This window comes from Schistocerca nitens, chromosome 7, assembly GCF_023898315.1.
Source record: "Schistocerca nitens isolate TAMUIC-IGC-003100 chromosome 7, iqSchNite1.1, whole genome shotgun sequence".
NCBI classification, from domain to species: Eukaryota; Metazoa; Arthropoda; class Insecta; order Orthoptera; family Acrididae; genus Schistocerca; species Schistocerca nitens.
The window spans coordinates 64,304,740-64,325,012 of NC_064620.1; the positions used below are offsets into that span (position 1 = coordinate 64,304,740).

Here is a 20,273-nt window from a genome sequence, read left to right on the forward strand (position 1 = left end):
GCAAATGAGGATCCATCCATGTTGCAAAGCACAGGGTTTAGCAAAATGATACTCAATGTTAGCAACAGATATAGTTTTCACAGATGTGCTGTTTCAGACTGACTGTATGTTCGCTTATTGTTCTTAATTCACAGTGAAGCTATGCTTTTTTTAGTTTCCTTCTACAGTTGATCCTAAGCCTACACACATTAATAGGTATGCAGATTGTGGAATCCCAGCTTCCTCCAAAAACACAGTGTACATCATTTTCGCTTTCTTCATGTTATCTGAGGGCTACAATTTGTAGGAGTGAGTGGTCATCATCTTATGTTGACCACTATGTAGCAGACCTACGATGTTTTTTCTCCTCCAATAGTTATTAAATCTAGGTAAAACAAGTTACTTACAATACAAACGATTATTTTTTGGAAAACTAAATTCTACTCTTACCGGCCACAATACCAGAGAGCTTTGCAACGTGAACACTTTTTAGCAGCACGTTCTCCACATTCGGCACATGTTGGTGCAGTACCAGCGAGTTTCTCAAGTGTTTCTGGATCGTAGGCGGAACTAAGCCTACAGAAAAATTTCATTAGGTCAGTAATTCATTTATCCTGAGAATGTTGTCTATAATGGTAATCTTACCTCTTAGCAATTTCAGCCATATCACCTTGCTTGCAGTGAAATAGAACTTTAACTTGTCTTTGAGCTATTCTTTTCCATTGAGTTTCACTTCTTCTCAGTAAAGATTCTCTGATCTGGTATGATGGGAAATAATCAGACAGCATAGGAAGGCATACAAGACCACTAAACTCCACTGATGTGCATTCTTACCTGTGGCAGAACTTCTAATATTAGTGGTTTTTTGCCAGTGGGGGGAACCTGTGATACTGCAATATGACTCAGCCAATATTGTAGCTCTGAGAGAGGTGACAGCTGATCAACCAAGACATCATGTAGATAGCCTTGAAGCTTAAAGAGAAAATAAAATGTTTCAAGATACCAATGAATTCTGAATAAATGAACTGTTATAGATCATAATCATCTTCACTGTGCAAACATAAACCAACCACTGATTATAAGATTTGATGTTATTTAGGTTAGACCTTTCATGCTTTTTCTGTACACCACTAATTTGATTAGTTTAATACTGTGATGAGATGTCTGTAGCAGTTTTTGGTGTGGCCGGTAACAATTTGTCACAAAGCATTGTGACGGCAAAACATACACTACTGGCCATTAAAATTGCTACACCAAGAAGAAAAGCAGATGATAAACGGGTATTCATTGGACAAATATATTATACTAGAACTGACATGTGATTACATTTTCACGCAATTTGGGTGCATAGATCCTGAGAAATCTGTACCCATAACAACCACCTCTGGCCATAATAACAGCCTTGATACGCCTGGGCATTGAGTAAAACAGAGCTTGGATGGCCTGTACAGGTACAGCTGCCCATGCAGCTCCAACACGATACCACAGTTCATCAAGAGTAGTGACTGGCGTATTGTGACGAGCCAGTTGCTCAGCCACCATTGACCAGACGTTTTCAATTGGTGAGAGATCTGGAGAATGTGCTGGCCAGGGCAACAGTCGAACATTTTATGTATCCAGAAAGGCCCGTATAGGATCTGCAACATGCGGTCTTCCATTGTTGTTGTTGTTGTTTTTGTTATTATTGTTGTGGTCTTCAGTCGTGAGACTGGTTTGATGTAGCTCTCCATGCTACTCTATCCTGTGCAAGCTTCTTCATCTCCCAGTACCTACTGCAGCCTACATCCTTCTGAATCTGCTTAGTGTATTCATCTCTTGGTCTCCCTCTATGATTTTTACCCTCCACGCTGCTCTCCAGTACTAAATTAGTGATCCCTTGATGACTCAGAACATGTCCTACCAACCGATCCCTTCTTCTAGTCAAGTTGTGCCACAAACTCCAATTCTCCCCAATTCTATTCAATACCTCCTCATTAGTTATGTGATCTACCCATCTGATCTTCAGCATTCTTCTGTAGCACCACATTTCGAAAGCTTCTATTCTCTTCTTGTCTAAACTATTTCTTGTCCATGTTTCACTTCCATACATGTCTACACTCCATACAAATACTTTCAGAAACGACTTCCTGACACTTAAATCTATACTCGATGTTAACAAATTTCTTGCCATTGCCAATCTACATTTTATATCCTCTCTACTTCGACCATCATCAGTTATTTTGCTCCCCAAATAGCAAAACTACTTTAAGTGTCTCACTTCCTAATCTAATTCCCTCAGCATCACCCGACTTAATTCGACTACATTCCATTATCCTCATTTTGCTTCTGTTGATGTTCATCTTATATCCTCCTTTCAAGACACTGTCCATTCCATTCAACTGCTCTTCCAAGTCCCTTGTTGTCTCTGACAGAATTACAATGTCATCGGTGAACCTCAAAGTATTTATTTCTTCTCCATGGATTTTAATACCTACTCCGAATTTTGCTTTTGTTTCCTTTATTGCTTGCTCAATATACAGATTGAATAACATCGGGGAGAGGCTACAACCCTGTCTCACTCTCTTCCCAACCACTGCTTCCCTTTCATGCCCCTCAACCCTTATAACTGCCATCTGGTTTCTGTACAAATTGTAAATAGCCTTTCGCTTCCTGTATTTTACCCCTGCCACCTTCAGAATTTGAAAGAGTATTCCAGTCAACATTGTCAAAAGCTTTCTCTAAGTCTACAAATGCTAGAAACTTAGGTTTGCCCTTCCTAAATCTTTCTTCTAAGATAAGTCGTAGAGTCAGCATTGCCTCACGTGTTCCAACATTTTTACGGAATCCAAACTGATCTTCCCCAAGGTCGGCTTCTACCAGTTTTTCCAGTCATCTGTAAAGAATTTGTGTTAGTATTTGGCAGCTGTGACTTATTAAACTGATAGTTCGGTAATTTTCACATCTGTCGACACCTGCTGTTTTGGGATTGGAATTAATATATTCTTATTGAAGTCTGAGGGAATTTCGCATGTCTCATACATCTTGCTCACCAGATGGTAGAGTTTTGTCAGGACTGGCTCTCCCAAGGCCATCAGTAGTTCTAATGGAATGTTGTCTACTCCCGGGACCTTGTTTCGACTCAGGTCTTTCAGTGCTCTGTCAAACTCCTCATGCACTATCATATCTCCCAGTTCATCTTCATCTACATTCTCTTCCATTTCCACAATATTGTCCTCAAGTACATTGCCCTTGTATAGACCCTCTATATACTCCTTCCACCTTTCTGCTTTCCCTTCTTTGCTTAAAACTGGGTTTCCATCTGAGCTCTTGTTATTCATGCAAGTGGTTCTCTTTTGTCCAAAGGTCTCTTTAATTTTCCTGTAGGCAGTATCTATCTTACCCCTCGTGAGATAAGCCTCTACATCCTTACATTTGTCCTCTAGCCATCCCTGCTTAGCCATTTTGCACTTCCTGTCGATCTCATTTTTGACACGTTTGTATTCCTTTTTGCCTGCTTCACTTACTGCATTTTTGTATTTTCTCCTTTCATCAATTAAATTCAAAATAAAATCAGTTGGTCGTCCATTATCATGCTGAAACGTGCGGTTTCGCAGGGATCGAATGAAGGGTAGAGGCAAGGGTCGTAACATATCTGAAATATAACGTCCACTGTTCAAAGTGCTGTCAATTCGAACAAGAGGTGACCGAGATGTTAACCAATGGCACCCTACACCATCACGCCGGGTGATACGCCAGTATGGCGATGACGAATACATGCTTCCAATATGTGTTCACTGTGATGTCACCAAATACGGATGCGACCATCATGATGCTGTAAACAGCACTTGGATTCATCCGAAAAAATGACGTTTTGCCATTCATGCACCCAGGTTCGTTGTTGGTACACCATCGCAGGTGCTCCTGTCTGTGATGCAGCATCAAGTGTAACCGCAGCCATGGTCTCCGAGCTGATAGTCCATGCTGCTGCAAACATCGTCGAACTGTTCGTGCAGATAGTTGTTGTCTTGCAAATGTCCCCATCTGTTGACTCACGGATTGAGACGTGGCTGTACGATACGTTACAGCCATGGGGATAAGATGCCTGTCATCCCGACTGCTAGTGATACGAGGCCATTGGGATCCAGCACGGCGTCCCGTATTACCCTCCTGAAGCCACCGATTCCATATTCTGCTAACAGTCATTTGATCTCGACCAACGCGAGCAGCAGTGTCGCGATACTATAAACTGCAATTGTGATAGGCTACAATCCGACCTTTATTGAAGTCGGAAACGTGATGGTACGCATTTCTCCTCTTTACACAAGGCATCATAACAACGTTTCAACAGGCAACGCCGGTCAACTGCTGTTTATGTATGAGAAATCGGTTGGAAACTTCCCTCACGTCAGCACGTTGTAGGTGTCGCCACCGGTGCCAACTTTGTGTGAATGCTCTGAGTAGCTAATCATTTGCATATCACAGCATCTTCTTCCTGTCGCTTAAATTTTGCGTCTGTAGCATGTCATCTTCGTGGTGCAGCAGTTTTAATGGCCAGTAGCGTATATCAAGTGACAAATGTGACACACCATATAGTCGTTCAAGAAGTTTGTTGGTAAGAAGGTTAAAATTACATCAGTGTTAGTTTTTCCACTAATAAGTAAATGAAAAGTTATGGTTTTGATTTTTTTAACAAATATTATAAATTACTGTGAACATAGGAAATGTAAATCTTCTAATCTGCATGTAATGAATTTACTTGTGTCAGTAGTCTTAAAGGATTTTCGAATGACAACATTCTCCACCTTGACTGTTATGAAATGTATTTATTTATGATCACACCTTTGGCTATGGTGCCATTCTCTATGAAGTGCATCAATGCATATTCATTTCTGGTTTAGATGACATCATCTTCATATCCATCATGTTTAAATGGTTATATATGACATGAAATATGGTTGAATATGCATTGACACATTTCAGAGAGAGCTATTACTTGAGACTGGGACAGTAGATGTATTTGCAATTATGAATAAATACATTTAATAATGGTCACAGTGTAAAATGTTGCCACCTATTTCTCCATTTTGTATCCTCATATCTCTTTGTAAACTATATGTAGAGAATGAATGAGTTGATCTCAAGCAGCTTTAAAATACTTATTAAAAGAAAGTTATTCTGGCGTATGTTCCCTTAAAAGTAAACTGTAACAATTATTGTCAGCTGTGCAACAGACAGATGAGTGATATCCCCACAAACATTTAGACTTCTTCTTTATTTCATCCAAAAATAAGGAAAAAAATAGGATGGAAAAATGTGCGATACCAACACGGGGTGGGGGGGATCTCAGCAGTGAGTATTATGAATGGGCTGTGGAGTTAATTTCTACATACAGTGACAAAACAGTGCTATTGGAAGCCTCAGATGTAACCACAAATGAGTTAAACCAAGCTGTGTGTGTCACACTTGTCTACAAGAGCTTACTGTCATAGGGATTCGTAAAGTATCATGATGGTCAAGCACGTGCACGATGTTAACTGGAATTTTTCTTTTGCTATAACTGAAATGTCTCAAGTCAATATCTGAATGTGGAATTTTGGTCATAAAGATACAAAATATTTCCATTTTATAATCATCTTTTCAACTGATTTTTAAAACAAATAGTATAACACTAATGTGTTGCATCAGTATTGATGTATACATAAAACTCCATGGAGTAAACTTCTTTTTCTTTTTTGATGGCTTGTATCCTAATTTTTAGTATTTTCGTGGTAACAGAAAATATTGGGTAGAGTGGAAACTGTGGAATGTTTGAAGACCACCACTCACTGTGGTTCAAATGGCTCTGAGCACTACGGGACCACTCACTGTGGAATGTAGTTAGGGACAAATAAGCACACAAACAAGCTCACCTTATGAAGTTGCTAAGAAACAAAGAATTAATGCATGGGCACTGATTACTGTGCTGTTGTGTGTCTCAATTCTGTGGCATGGTTGTAATGCATGATTATCTTTGTTGGAGTGGAATAAAAATGGAAGAAGTGAGGGCAAAGGAGGAGCATGGTCTAGAAAAGGGGTAGAAAAGGCAGGACAACAGGAGGTGAGGCTAAAATTTTTTACCTATGATCTGGCAGGGGCAATTACATTTTCACACATACATGTTTGATGTAATTTGAGTGCTCTAATATATTCCAAAAGCTTCATCATCCCATCACTCATTCAATTATCTCAGCAACTGACAAGGAAGGTGCTGTGTGATAACAAACTGACATGGAGAGGGTAATATGTAGAAGCTGAAGACAAACAGAAAAGTATTCAGTGTACAGGAGTGTTCATTTCTTTCTGTATAGTGGAACCTAGGCTGAAGACCAAATTTTAAATAACAGCAGTTTAAAACAGTTCTGCCTCATTAGCATCATTTAGAGTTTCCTCTGGGGTTGTAATTGTTTGAAATAATTGACTGTAGTTTCTGCAACTTTGTTTTACAACATAGATGCATTAACTGATGAAAGAATACACACTTATGAAACAGGCACAATGGTAGAGTTGTAAAACCTAAGAGTCCATTAAAACATTCTGCTTAGTACTTCAATGTGTAGAAAGCACAGCAATCTGAAAATTCCATTACAGCATTTCATAATACTTACCTTCAGTAGTTGTTGTTTACGGTACTCATTCATATCATAATATGTTGGACATTTTGGATCCAGGAGTAATTGTCTGAGTGTTAGCCATACTATACCTTCAATTCGGGTAAGTTTCATTTTGTCATCATCTTTCACCATCTTCCAACTTCCATCTGGAATATAAGGGTGCTGTGTAATGTTAGTTTATAACACATATTGTAGCATTTGAAAAACAATAAGATGACCACATTTTACCAATATATTTAATTGTTGTTCCATCCTTATCCTCTCTTTGCCATGGAGTTGTTTCAATGAGGTTTAGAAGCAGTAGTGGAATATCATGGGTCTCAAATACTCTTGATGTTGCACTGATTGACAAACTGAACAATAAATAGTTTTGTTAATTTCTTTGATATTGAAGTTTTAATTGTTAAATTTGATGTCACAGCAGTTGTATAAGGGACAGTCAGATGAAAAGAGACAAATGGGGAAAAAAAGTAAGACAAAAGTACTTGCTGTAACTGTTAATACATTTATCTCACTGTGGGACAAGATGATCAATGCCTTCTTGGAAAATTGTTTGCTGTTGCCTACAGAATTTTCATTGCATCCAGGCATACACCTCTTCATCTGAAGCAAATTGACAGCCACTAATATCTTTCTTCAGTGCTCAAAAAAATATGGAAATCGCATGGGGCGAGATCAGAGCTGTGTGGAGGATGTGTAAGGGCTTCCCAGCAGTACTCAGTACATGTGGGCTCACATGTTTATGATAGGCTAATAAGTAGTGCCTTGTTGGTAGGAAAACATGGTACACTATTTAGTGAAATCACCCAGAAAGTCTGCAATCAGTACACGTTGTTCATGTACTTAAGGGTCATTGTTGCTAACAATAGCATGGCACATAAGTACCACTTTTCCATTTCACAGAAAATGTAGATTGTTCCTACTGATTTGTGGCATTAATCGAAACTTTAGGAATGTCACTGTCTTGCGTTTGATGTTCACCAGAACTGTAAATGGATGATGGATCCAGTGTTCGCATATGGGTGATGAGATAAAGTATGCTAAGCAATCCGTAATAGGTGCTGACATTCATCGTGGAGACACCAATGGGGAGGGGGTCCAGGTAGGGGCACTCAATGCAGATAATAAACCCTTAAATCACAAAAAGCACACTTCAAACTGTTGTAGCGGCACCACCGTTTAGGACAGGGAAAGTTAGTTTTGTGCAATATTCTGAGCACATGTTACAGCCAGGTGCAGGCCAGATTGCAGTGAGTTACGCATACCAACAGTTATGAAGTAGAATAGAGGTCACAGGGCTGTCAGATTGCTGAAAGAGTATACATAGCAGTTTTGCATGTTGCAAATCACAGGCAGAAGGGTCCCACTGGCAAACCTAGCGTGTTATGAGTATGTGGCGTGAAAGCGCCACATATGGCAAAACAGAGGCAGACAGCCGCATATAAAAGGGTGCGGGTTTCTAACGAGATTCATTCAAGTGTGGCAGCTCTCCTGGACGGTGGGGCGTGTCACACCCCCAGCTTCATGCAGCAGCAGATTGGGCGCCAGCGTTCCAGTCCATGGCGGGTCGCTAGTTCGACCCTCTGAGCCTGACGCGGGGTCCGTCGCCAGCCAGCGGCGGGCCACTCCACGGTTCGCTACCGCGGGCAGTCGTCGTGGCTTCCAACACATGCTGGAGGCATCCTGGGGCGAGGGCCACAGATTCAGACTCCGGATCGCGGGTGCTTGTTGTCACCGCGATCGTAGCCACGCTGACAAGAATCACGCACCTGGCTGCCTGCGGCTCACACCAAGCGGCGCTGAGTCGGTAGGGTTGCAGACCACTGAGTCAACTACTGGCATCCTGATGACTCCACATCTCCGCTGCCGTACAAAGCCGACAACAGCGGTGCGTGCACGGGTCGCTGAGGCAGCCATTCCACACCAAGCCGTTTCACAGACAGCGAAGTGGTGTCCTCAGCATTACGGGACCCAGTGACACACATCGAGAGGAATGGGGGCACCGTAGTTGGAAACAATAAATTACTTGGAAAGCTCGGACGAGTCTTAATATGGTGCCTTCTACCTCTTACTGCTACATTTGGTGTTGCTGTTACATTCGGTGACAGAAGTTGCCACTACATTTGGTGTCAGAATAGCAGATGTCATCTGTCCAGTACAACGTTCGAGCCCACCGCCCGCATTACATTCACAAGATGTGGTACGTTTTGACCAGTTTTCTTTTGAGTATTGGACATTTTCTTGCCTAATTTTGTGTTTTTGAGTATGGCTCATGGCCGGCCATTTTAGATGTTTTGCGTAGGCATATTATTATTATTATTATTATTTTTTGTCAGAATAAGTATTAGCATATTTGGGGCAGTAAGATTTTTTTTTCATGGCATTTAATTACTTTCGTACTGGTTTGAGTATGATGTTATCGAGTGTAATGACACTGAGGTGTAGGGAGTCGGGTTTTCTTGTACTTTAATGGTTTGTTTCGGGACTAACTGGGAAGGAAAGCAACACAATGGCAGAGTTAGGGACCGAGGTGTGACGGAACCAGAAGCGGTGCGGATTTTGTTGGAAAAAGTAGCACAATTGACAGCAGACAATACACAGTTGAGAAATGAATTAACATCTAAAAGTGAGCGGGAAACCGCATCTGATCTGTTGTTGTTGCCTAGGGTGCAGGAGATTGATCCAACTGCTGCGACTTTGATTATTCCGTTTTCTGGCAAGGCACCTGAGGATGTGTGTTCATTTTTGAAGGAGTTGGACACTTCAGTGGTGATGAATGGTTGGCCTGATGCACAATTGTTACATGTAACCAAGATTAGATTAATGGGTGAAGCGAAAACATATGTAAGGTGTTCTGAGGCCTTAAGGAAGGCAGGACAGTTCAAGCAGTTAAAGGAAGTGCTTTTATAAAGTACCAAAAACATAATAGTGCTCGGTACTGTAGAGAAAGGTTAAGTACAATGTCAAAGAGATGGGGAGACGATGGAGAATACTTATGAGTTGGCTCAGAGCGATAAAGTGAATAGTGTTCTGTTGAGAAGGCCGAGCAAAGGGCACTTGATGTATTTTTGAATGGGTTACCGGTGCATATGTCACAGAAAGTGCGTGAAGGGACTCCGAAAGATTTGTATTCGGCCATTCAGCTGGCAATTCAATGTGAGGAAATAGATGTGGCAACAGGGGTATGCGAGAGGCAAACAGGGTTTTACAGCGGGTGTGAAATGTTTTAAGTGTGGTCGTACGGGACATGTGCAGAGCCAATGTACCCAGTCACCGAGGAATAATGGAAGGCCTGGCAATCTGCAGTGGGGAGGATGGAGAAGTGGAGATAAGAGAGGTGGACAGGCATTAAAATGGAAGAGGGGACCCAAGACACACCTAAGGGAGCTCCCATTTAATTTCAATGCTATGAATACGTATGCAGAGGTGGAATGTTAAGTGAGGAACTAAAAAGTTTAAGATTTTGTTGGACACAGGGCGCAAGTGTCAGTGGGTACTAAGAATATAATGGGATGAAGGAAGCTAGACCCACCACGTTATAGGTTGCGTGGAGTGGGGGATAAGGAGGTCACGCTTTTGGGTTCAGTGACAGTTGACTTTTGAATAGAGAAAGTCCGATTTAATGCATGCATGGAGGAAGTACCATGGGTAAGCGAGGGCAATGACATGATCCAAGGAGTAGCTTTCTTGCATCAACATCATGCCAAAATTGACCTTGGACAACGAATTGTGGAGCTTAGTGGAATGTTATTTCAGCTAGGGGAAACTGTTGTCAATGCAGAGCTGTCGCGAGAGGCGGTCAACGTAATGAACAAACCAATTGAACCGCTTACATTAGCATTAATGCTTAATTTACACGAGTGTGTGTCTACTGGCACCAGGAAGTTGTTTTGGGTAAGTGTGGAGTCAAATCTACCCGTGGGTACAGTATGTGTTATTGAACCATTGGAGGATAATGAAGTTTTGGGTCCATTGGGTTGTTTTGTGACACGTAGTGTTGTACGCGTACAGGAGGGGAACAACGGTTGAGTAGTTCCCGTGAACGTGGAAAAATTTAGCGTTGTAGATGCGAATTTGAGGAAAGGAGTTTTAGTAGCAAATTTGTATTTGCCAGATGATGAAGACTGGTGTTTGAGAGGTAGGCGAAGTGATCAACCACTAACTGTTGATAGAACTGCATTGCATGACAAAATTAAGCATTTGAAAGGAAGAGAAATAGAGAATATGGAAGAATTATTGTGGGAATTTAAGGATTTGTTTTTTCCACAAGGGCCGTTACAGGCAACTCCGTTAGTTCAACATAGGACTCCAACAGAGAATGAAACACCTCTTTACCGTAAACCATACAGAATACTGAGCTATTTGCAGCTGATTGTGGAGGATTTCACTGATCAGCAGCTTGCGGACGGTATTATAGAGCATAGTAATAGTTGCTGGGGAGTGGGCATTGTTGTTGTGCCTAAAAAATCTATGGATGGAACTAAGAAATACACGTTCTGTTGCGACTACCAATACTTCAATAATAGGACAGTGACAGACGCATACCCAATTCCAAACATATCGGAGACTTTGGATCACTTAGGACAGAACCAGTAGGCCTACTTTTGTATGATGGATTTGACAAGTGGTTATCATCAGTTTGAGGTGGCTCCAGAGGATCATCCAAAAACTGCATTCTCTACTCCTGGAGGCCATTACCAGTACATTAGAATGCCATTAGGTTTGAAAAATGCTCCGGCAACATTTCAGGGGTTGCTAGACAGTGTCTTGAGGGGTCTGAAACCACAGCATTGTCTGGTCTATTTAGATTATGACATTATAGTGTATGGAGCGATATAGACAGCGGTTAAGGGAAGTTTTTATGAGGTTAAGGGCAGCTCGTTTGACATTGAGCCTGGATAAGTGTCATTTTGCATTAGAGGAAGTAAAATATTTGGGTAACATTATCAGTAAGGACGGAGTGCAAACAGATCCGAGGTTGGTACAGGCTGTAAGGAATTTTCGGGAACCGAAAACAGTTAAGGAAGTGCAGTCATCCATCGGAATTTGCAGTTTCTATCAAAAGTTCATGAAGGTTTGCAGATTTAGCACAGCCATTGACACAATTGTTACAGAAGGGTGTGAAATCTGAGTGGACAGAAGAGAGTCAGAAAGCGTTTGACAAACTGAAAGAAGTGTTAACATCAAGTCCAGTTCTTGTGTTTCCAGATTTTGAAAAGGAGTTCATACTAGCATGTGATGCATCGAATCAAACATTAGGGTGTGTTCTTAGTCAGGAAATTGATGGGAAAGAACATCCTGTAGCCTATGCATCTAGGCAGCTGAATGCAGCAGAGAGGAATTACTCAACAACTGAGAGGGAGATGCTTAGCGTAATCTATGGAATCACATATTTTAAATGTTGTTTATATGGGAGAAGATTTCGGGTAGTGACAGATCATGCTGCATTGAAGTGGTTGTTGGGGTTGAAGGATCCATCCACTAGATTCGCTAGATGGGCTGCGAGGCTTAGTGAATTCGACTACAAGGTGGTGCAAAAGCCTGGGAAGAAGCACGGTAATGCAGGTGCACTAAGTAGGAAGGTGGCAAAAGTAGAAGTCATAGGTTATGACCTAGCAGTATGTCAAGAATTACAGGGCGCAGACAATGATTGTAAATTGTATCGGACACAGCCACAATTTAATATGTATGACGTCTACTGTGCAGGAAAACGAAGTTAGGGCCAAGGGTAGTAGTGTCAGCGAAGTTGAGGGATGAGGTTTTAAAGGAAGCACATGATCACTTGTTACCTGGTCATGGAGGGTGTAGAGCGATGAATAGGAGATTGGCGGAGAGGTATTGGTTGAGAGGTAGGAAAGTAAATGTGGATCAGTATGTCAAGAATCGTATACCATGTATGCAGAGAGCAGATTTGAGCCGGAAACAGATACAACTACGATGATTGCCGGAAACGACATGTCTATTCTCTGTGCTGGGGATCGATATCTTAGGACGTCTCAGGCAAACACCATCTGGGAACAGATTCATTCTGACAGTAACAGACCATTTTTCGAGGTATGTGGAGATGGTGGCTATGCCAAATTAACAGGCAGCAATGGTCGCGCAAGCGTTAGTAAACAACTGGATTTTGAAGTTTGGTGCACTGGAGACAATAATTACTGACCAAGGGACCAACTTCATGTCGGATTTAATTAAGGAACTGTGTAAATTGTTGAACATAAAGAAGTTGAGGACGAGTGCATTGCATCCACAGGCCAACAGAAGGACAGAACGGGTACACAGAACAATCGGAAAGATGCTGAGTTTTTATGTGGATTCTCATCACCATCAGTGGGATGAGTATTTGAAGCATATTTTATGCACATACAATGCAAAAGTCCATACAAATACTGGTTTGTCTCCACATGAGGTACTGTACGGGCGAAAAATGCCATCACTGTTTGATTTGGTGAGGCTACAGAAAGGAAGGACCGCTGAATCTGTACATCAATTCACAAGGACAATTCGGGATGTTTGGAAATGGGTACAAAAGGTGAATACAAAGGATTTGGAAAGGCAAGAAGATGCAGTAAAGCGGAAAGGAAGTTTACTGCAGTACAGAGTGGGACAATGGGTAATGCTGTCCAGCCCCTATACACAAAAAGGGAAAAGGAAGAAGTTCCTCACGAGGTATCAAGGACCATACCAAGTTGTTGAAACCACATCTCCCGTAAATGTTATGCTTCAGCTGCCAACTAGAACAACGATAGTACACACTGGGCGGTTACGGCCATTTATGGGTTGCCCGGATGTGATTCCAGGCATGTCACAGGAAGGAAAGAGGAAGAAAGAGAGAGTGAAGAGAGGTGCTAAGCACAGGAAAAAACCAGGAAGATAAAGTACAGCATGAAGAACTGTATGCTTTGCGATCCAGAAAGTAGTAGAGTATTTGTAGTTTTTTTATTTTTTTATTTTCTTGTCATGTATCATTGGGTTTGTGTATAGTAATTAGGCATTGTATTTTCATATGCTGTGTGTATTTTCGAATATAGCCTGCTGTGGACAGCAGTCCTTTTGAAGAGGGAGGAAGGATGATGGTGATCCCTGTTCTCATGTCACTGAAAGGGGGAGCGTTGGCAGTGATTCATCTCTTCATCATCGGGGTGGACGCCTTAGAGGGCAGCACCTGGATGGAGGTGTGCTGTACTCAAGGCAGGAAGATGTGGTGGTGTCGAGTCAGCAGTGGGCATTAAGGTTGGTATGGAACATATGGGAAATGCAGAATGAAGTAAGGAGGCTTGAGGAAGTGTTCGAAGAGCTTAGGCAATGTGCAGAGGGCAAGGGAATGCTGAAGTCAGTTGCACGGGAGTATTAGAAATTGCGTGAGGCTTATAAGATGCTACGGAAACAGGTAGGATGGATGGAGGAAGCGGTGCCATGGGTAAGACGGAAACGAGGATGGCTGAACACAGGGGGGACAGTTTTTGGAACCACAGATGAAAGCAATATAAAAGAACTGAACAATACAGTGGAAGCAGTGAGGCAACTCACAGAGGAGAGTAGGGCAATGCAAGCTTGGCATGCAACTCAGATAGGGACATTGGAACGGGAAGTCCTGAATAACACACGGTTGCTCCGCGCATTAGCAGGGCAGGTAGAGGAATACGCTAAGGCATCGGAAGACTTAATAAATCGTAACCTACGAACCCTACAGGGACATCTAGAAGTACTAGATAGCAGGGTGGTGTTAACCAGACTTTTGCAAGGAGTAGCTGACAGTGCAAGGTGCAGAAGGAACTACCATCTGGGTTATATTTAATAATGGAGCCCAGTGAGCAAAATTTGCTGTTTTTCTACCGTGTTGCAACAGTAAGAGAAACAACCGACGCCGCAGGAGTGTATATTTTGGTCCAATTCCCAGTTATGGGGAAGAACGCGAGGTTTCAGTGTTAACACGGTCCACCCATATCCAGTGAAGTGGGGAGCGTTGAGCAAGTTTGTGGAAGTGAAAACTAAAGAGGTATGACTGATCTCGGCAACTAGAAACCGGTATGCCGAGATGGCAAGAGAGGAATTACGAAGCTGCCTTAGAGGGAAGGTAAGGGTATGTCCAGCCAGGGTGGTAAGGACCAATCCAGACACAGGCATGGTGCAGTTATTTTTAGCCAGGGGGAAAGGAATAGACTGTCCAAGGGCCATTGTGGAGCCAAAATTGAGCTTGCAACGGGTCGGGATGCATTGGATCTTCTCCACCTACAAGAATTCGGTGGTAGTAGTAGTAAGTTGTTTTGAGTGGGGAGTATCTGCAGAAGCGAAATGTATAGAGCTCGAGGGGGGCGGAATTTTAATCAATGGAACTAAGTGTAACATAATAGGACCATCCTTCCATCTGCCAGCGTCAATTTCAGGAGTCGTGCAATTGAATATCACGCAGCCACAGCTGTACTGGCCAGAAGCCACTTTAAGAGTTTCTGACAAGGCAGAATCTGGCCTTAGTAAATTACACTCTGGAGCCAGGTCTGTTGAGATCCGTAAACAAGTTTATTTTAGAAGAAAGAGGGGCACATATCAGCCAAACAGCTTGTGCAACATGTCGCTTAGTATAGGGAAAGGAAACGGCAAACAACGATTATTTTGAGCACCTCTGTGCCAAGTGTCATCGCAGCCTTAACTTTGTTATGTGTTGTGATTCTTGAGTTTCTCCCGGCGTATTTGATAATCAAAATATCCACGGGTGTACTGCTGGTCTACAGTGTCCAAAGGGCACAATATTTCGGCGATCATACATGTCGCCACCATCGGGTGAAGTGACGGACTGAGCTCCTGTGAACGTGCCGGCACGGAGATCCGTACACTATGGCTGCTCAGGGGGAACTGGGTTCGGTCGCGGCGGTGGCCGATTTAAATACCCTCCGCCCGCGGCGCGCTCACTCCGCTGTCCGCGCCCCGCGCCACGGTCGCGCGGTGGAACAGATTGCGACGGCGTCTGAGATGACATCGGTGTGATGGCTCTGTCCGCCATGGTCGTCACAACTATACATTTGCTCAATTTACTCTTGATTAACCCAATCGCTGGTTCCCAAGCCTTGCTAAGATTATAGTCACACTCGACTGATGTATCCGAGCAAGTCGGCGGTCGCTCAACATTGTTTGTCGGAAAATCACGCTATGGAATATGAACGCACGAGGATTCTGGTACAGACGTCGAGATACTTGGACAGCGTTGTTAGAGAGGCCATCGAAATTCGCACCAATGACGACCTCATAAACCGTGACTGAGTCAACTGCCAGCATCCTGATGACGCCGCATCTCCGTTGCCGTACAAGGCCGACACACAGCGGTGCATGCACGGGTCACTGAGGCAGCCATTCTGCGCCAAGCCGTTTTGCAGACAGCAAAGTGGTGTCCTCAGCATTGTGGGACCCAGTGATGAAGATCGAGAGGAATGGGGCCCACTGTAGTTGGAAACAGTAAATCACTTGGAAAGCTCGGACGAGTCTTAATAAAGTGCCTTCTACCTCTTCCCACTACATTTGGTGTTGCTGTTACATTCGGTGGCAAAAGTTGCCACTACAATGTGAATATCTTCAGTGAGTACTTGTGGGTGGCAGGACTTGCACCACTGGAACCCCAGTCAGTCATCATGGCACCTGGCGTAGAAATGCCATTTACATCACTGTGTTGTGGCATGTCACTTGGCAAAGCGTATTGCTGAATGTAAGAGGTCTTTGTTTTGCCAAAGCAGCTGGGGACAGTTTTATGACCCATACATGTACCTGGCGCAAGCAGACTGTCAGTGCCATAATTGTGCAAAAATCGGCACCTAGAAGGGTTCCATAATGTCAGCGATCACAAATGCTGTCTTGAAGCCTAGATTCGCAACCACAGTTTCTTTTGTGGCTCCCCCCATCAGAGATTTGAGTCCTCCTCGGACATGGGTATGTGTGTTGTCCATAGCGTAAGTTAGTTTAAGATAGATTAAGTAGTGTGTCCCCCACATGAACCATGGACATTGCCATTGGTGGGGAGGCTTGCGTGCCTCAGCGATACAGATGGCTGTACCGTAGGTGCAACCACAACGGAGGGGTATCTGTTGAGAGGCGAGACAAACGTGTGGTTCCTGAAGAGGGGCAGCAGCCTTTTCAGTAGTTGCAGGGGCAACAGTCTGGATGACTGACTGATCTGGCCTTGTAACACTAACTAAAACAGCCTTGCTTGCTGGTACTGTGAACGGCTGAAAGCAAGGGGAAACTACAGCCGTAATTTTTCCCGAGGGCATGCAGCTTTACTGTATGGTTAAATGATGATGGCATCCTCTCGGGTAAAATATTCCAGAGGCAAAATAGCCCTCCATTCGGATCTCTGAGCTGGGACTACTCAGGAGGATGTCGTTATCAGGAGAAAGAAAACTGGCGTTCTATGGATCGGAGCGTGGATTGTCAGATCCCTTAATCGGGCAGATAGGTTAGAAAATTTAAAAAGGGAAATGGGTAGGTTAAAGTTAGATATAGTGGGAATTAGTGACGTTCGGTGGCAGGAGGAACAAGACATTTGGTCAGGTGAATACAGGGTTAAAAATACAAAATCAAATAGGGGTAATGCAGGAGTAGGTTTAATAATGAATAAAGAAATAGGAGTGCGGGTAAGCTACAACAAACAGCATAGTGACCACATTATTGTGGCCAAGATAGACACACAGCCCACGCCTACTACAGTAGTACAAGTCAATATGCCAACTAGGTCTGCAGATGATGAAGAAATTGATCAAATGTATGATGAGATAAAAGAAATTATTCAGGTAGTGAAGGGAGATGAAAATTTAATAGTCATGGGTGACTGGAATTCGAGAGTAGGAAAAGGGAGAGGAGGAAACATAGAAGGTGAATATGGATTTGGGGTAAGAAATGAAAGAGGAAGCCGCCTGGAATAATTTTGCACAGAACATAACTTAATCACAGCTAACACTTGGTTAAAGAATCATAAAAGAAGGTTGTATATATGGAAGAATCCTGGAGATACTAGAAGGTATCAGATAGATTATATAATGGTAAGACAAAGATTTAGGAACCTGATTTTAAATTGTAAGACATTTCCAGGGGCATATGTGGACTCTGACCACAATCTTTGGTTATGAACTGTAGATTAAAACTGAAGAAACTGCAAAAAGGTGGGAATTTAAGGAGATGGGACCTGGATAAACTGAAAGAACCAGAGGTTGTAAGGAGTTGTAGGGAGAGCATAAGGGAACAATTGACAGGAATGGGGGAAAGAAATACAATAGAAGAGGAATGGGTAGCTGTGAGGGATGAAGTAGTGAAGGCAGCAGAGGATCAAGTAGGTAAAAAGACGAGGGCTAGTAGAAATCCTTGGGTAACAGAATTTAATTGATCAAAAAAGAAAATACAGAAATGCAGTAAATGAAGCAGGCAAAAAGGAATACAAACGTCTCAAAAATGAGATTGACAGGGAGTGCAAAATGGCTAAGCAGGGATGGCTAGTGGACAAATGTAAGGGTGTAGAGGCTTATCTCACTAGGGGTAAGATAGATACTGCCTACAGGAAAATTATAGAGACCTTTGGAGAAAAGGGAACCACTTGTATGAATATCAAGAGCTGAGATAGAAACCCATTTCCAAGCAAAGAAGGGAAAGCAGAAAGGTGGAAGGAGTATATAGAGGGTCTATACAAGGGCAATGTACTTGAGGACAATATTATGGAAATGGAAGAGAATGTAGATGAAGATGAAATGGGAGATATGATACTGCATGAACAGTTTGACAGAGCACTGAAAGACCTGAGTCAAAACAAGGCCCCGGGAGTAGACAACATTCCATTAGAACTACTGACAGCCTTGGGAGAGCAAGTCCTGACAAAACTCTACCATTTGGTGAGCAAGATGTATGAGACAGGCGAAATACCCTCAGACTTCAAGAAGAATATATTAATTCCTATCCCAAAGAAAGCAGGTGTTGACAGATGTGAAAATTACCGAACTATTAGTTTAATAAGTCACAGCTGTAAAATACTAACACGAATTCTTTAGAGACGAATGGAAATACCGGTAGAAGCCTACCTCGGGGAAGATCAGTTTGGATTCCGTAGAAATATTGGAACATGTGAGGCAATACTGACTCTATGACTTATCTTAGAAGAAAGATTAAGGAAAGGCAAACCTACATTTCTAGCATTTGTAGACTTAGAGAAAGCTTTTGACAATGTTGACTGGAATACTCTCTTTCAAATTCTAAAGGTGGCAGGGATAAAATACAGGGAGCGAAAGGCTATTTACAATTTGTACAAAAAGCAGATGGCAGTTATAAGAGTCGAGGGTCATGAAAGGGAAGCAGTGGTTGGGAAGGGAGTGAGACAGGGTTGTAGCCTCTCCCTGATGTTATTCAATCCGTATATTGAGCAAGCAGTAAAGGAAACTAAAGAAAAATTCGGAGTAGGTATTAAAATCCATGGGGAAGAAATAAAAACTTTGAGGTTCGCTGATGACATTGTAATTCTGTCAGAGACAGCAAAGTACTTGGAAGAGCAGTTGAACGGAATGGACAGTGTCTTGAAAGGAGGATATAAGATGAACATCAACAAAAGCAAAACTAGGATAATGGAATGTAGTCGAATGAAGTCGGGTGATGCTGAGGGAATTAGATTAGGAAATGAGACACTTAAAGTAGTAAAGGAGTTTTGCTATTTGGGGAGCAAAATAACTGATGATGGTCGAAGTAGAGAGGCTATAAAATGTAGACTGACAATGGCAAGGAAAGCATTTCTCAAGAAGAGAAATTTGTTAACATCGAGCATAGATTTAAGTGTCAGGAAGTCGTTTCTGAAAGTATTTGTATGGAGTGTAGCCATGTATGGAAGTGAAACATGGATGATAAATAGTTTGGACAAGAAGAGAATAGAAGCTTTCGAAATGTGGTGCTACAGAAGAATGCTGAAGATTCGATGGGTAGATCACATAACTAATGAGCAGGTGTTGAATAGAATTGGGGAGAAGAGGAGTTTGTGGCACAACATGACATGGAGAAGGGACCGGTTGGTAGGACATGTTCTGAGGCATCAAGGCATCACAAATTTAGCATTGGAGGGCAGCGTGGAGGGTAAAAATCGTAGAGGGAGACCAAGAGATGAATACACTAAGCAGATTGAGAAGGATGTAGGTTGCAGTAAGTACTGGGAGATGAAGAAGCTTGCACAGGATAGGGTAGCATGGAGAGCTGCATCAAACCAGTCTCAGGACTGAAGACCACAACAACAACAACAACAACACAACAGCAGCAGCAACAAGTGGTGTGTAGGCTTAGGGACCGAAGACCTCAGCAGTTTGGTCCCCTAAGACCTTATCACAAATTTCCATAGTTTCCTTGCCAAGCATCGGAATTTTGGAGTTGTTAGCAGCTGTAAGCTAATAGTTGGCTAAAGTAAGCCTGTTCTGATCCACAAGCAATACAGTAACATCTGATCCTGAGTCCACGAGAACTTGAAACACGAGTTCCTGTGATGTACAATAGTCCTGGTTTGTGGAAAATGCCTGGAAAGCAGTGACAAGTACATATTTCATCTATGCTTACATTGCCTATGCTGGGTGTGAAGGCCAATTCCTTGGCTAATCGACTGTTGGTTGTGGTCAACCGTGAAAGTATTGGAATCTTCCAGTGAGCTACGTATTTTTCTTC

General features: G+C 42.6%; 1 protein-coding gene across 1 annotated transcript in view; it reads right to left on the reverse strand.

The window, feature by feature from the left end:
* The window catches only part of LOC126194963 (zinc finger MYND domain-containing protein 10), a 124,620-nt gene that overhangs the window by 24,064 nt on the left and 80,283 nt on the right, over window positions 1-20,273 (reverse strand). Inside the window, exons 5-9 of the mRNA XM_049933357.1 lie at window positions 6,837-6,961; window positions 6,603-6,754; window positions 814-951; window positions 625-737; window positions 430-555 (exon numbers count right to left, since the gene is read on the reverse strand). Of these exons, the coding sequence (XP_049789314.1) occupies window positions 430-555; window positions 625-737; window positions 814-951; window positions 6,603-6,754; window positions 6,837-6,961 (654 nt within the window). The remainder of the gene's footprint in view (window positions 1-429; window positions 556-624; window positions 738-813; window positions 952-6,602; window positions 6,755-6,836; window positions 6,962-20,273) is intronic.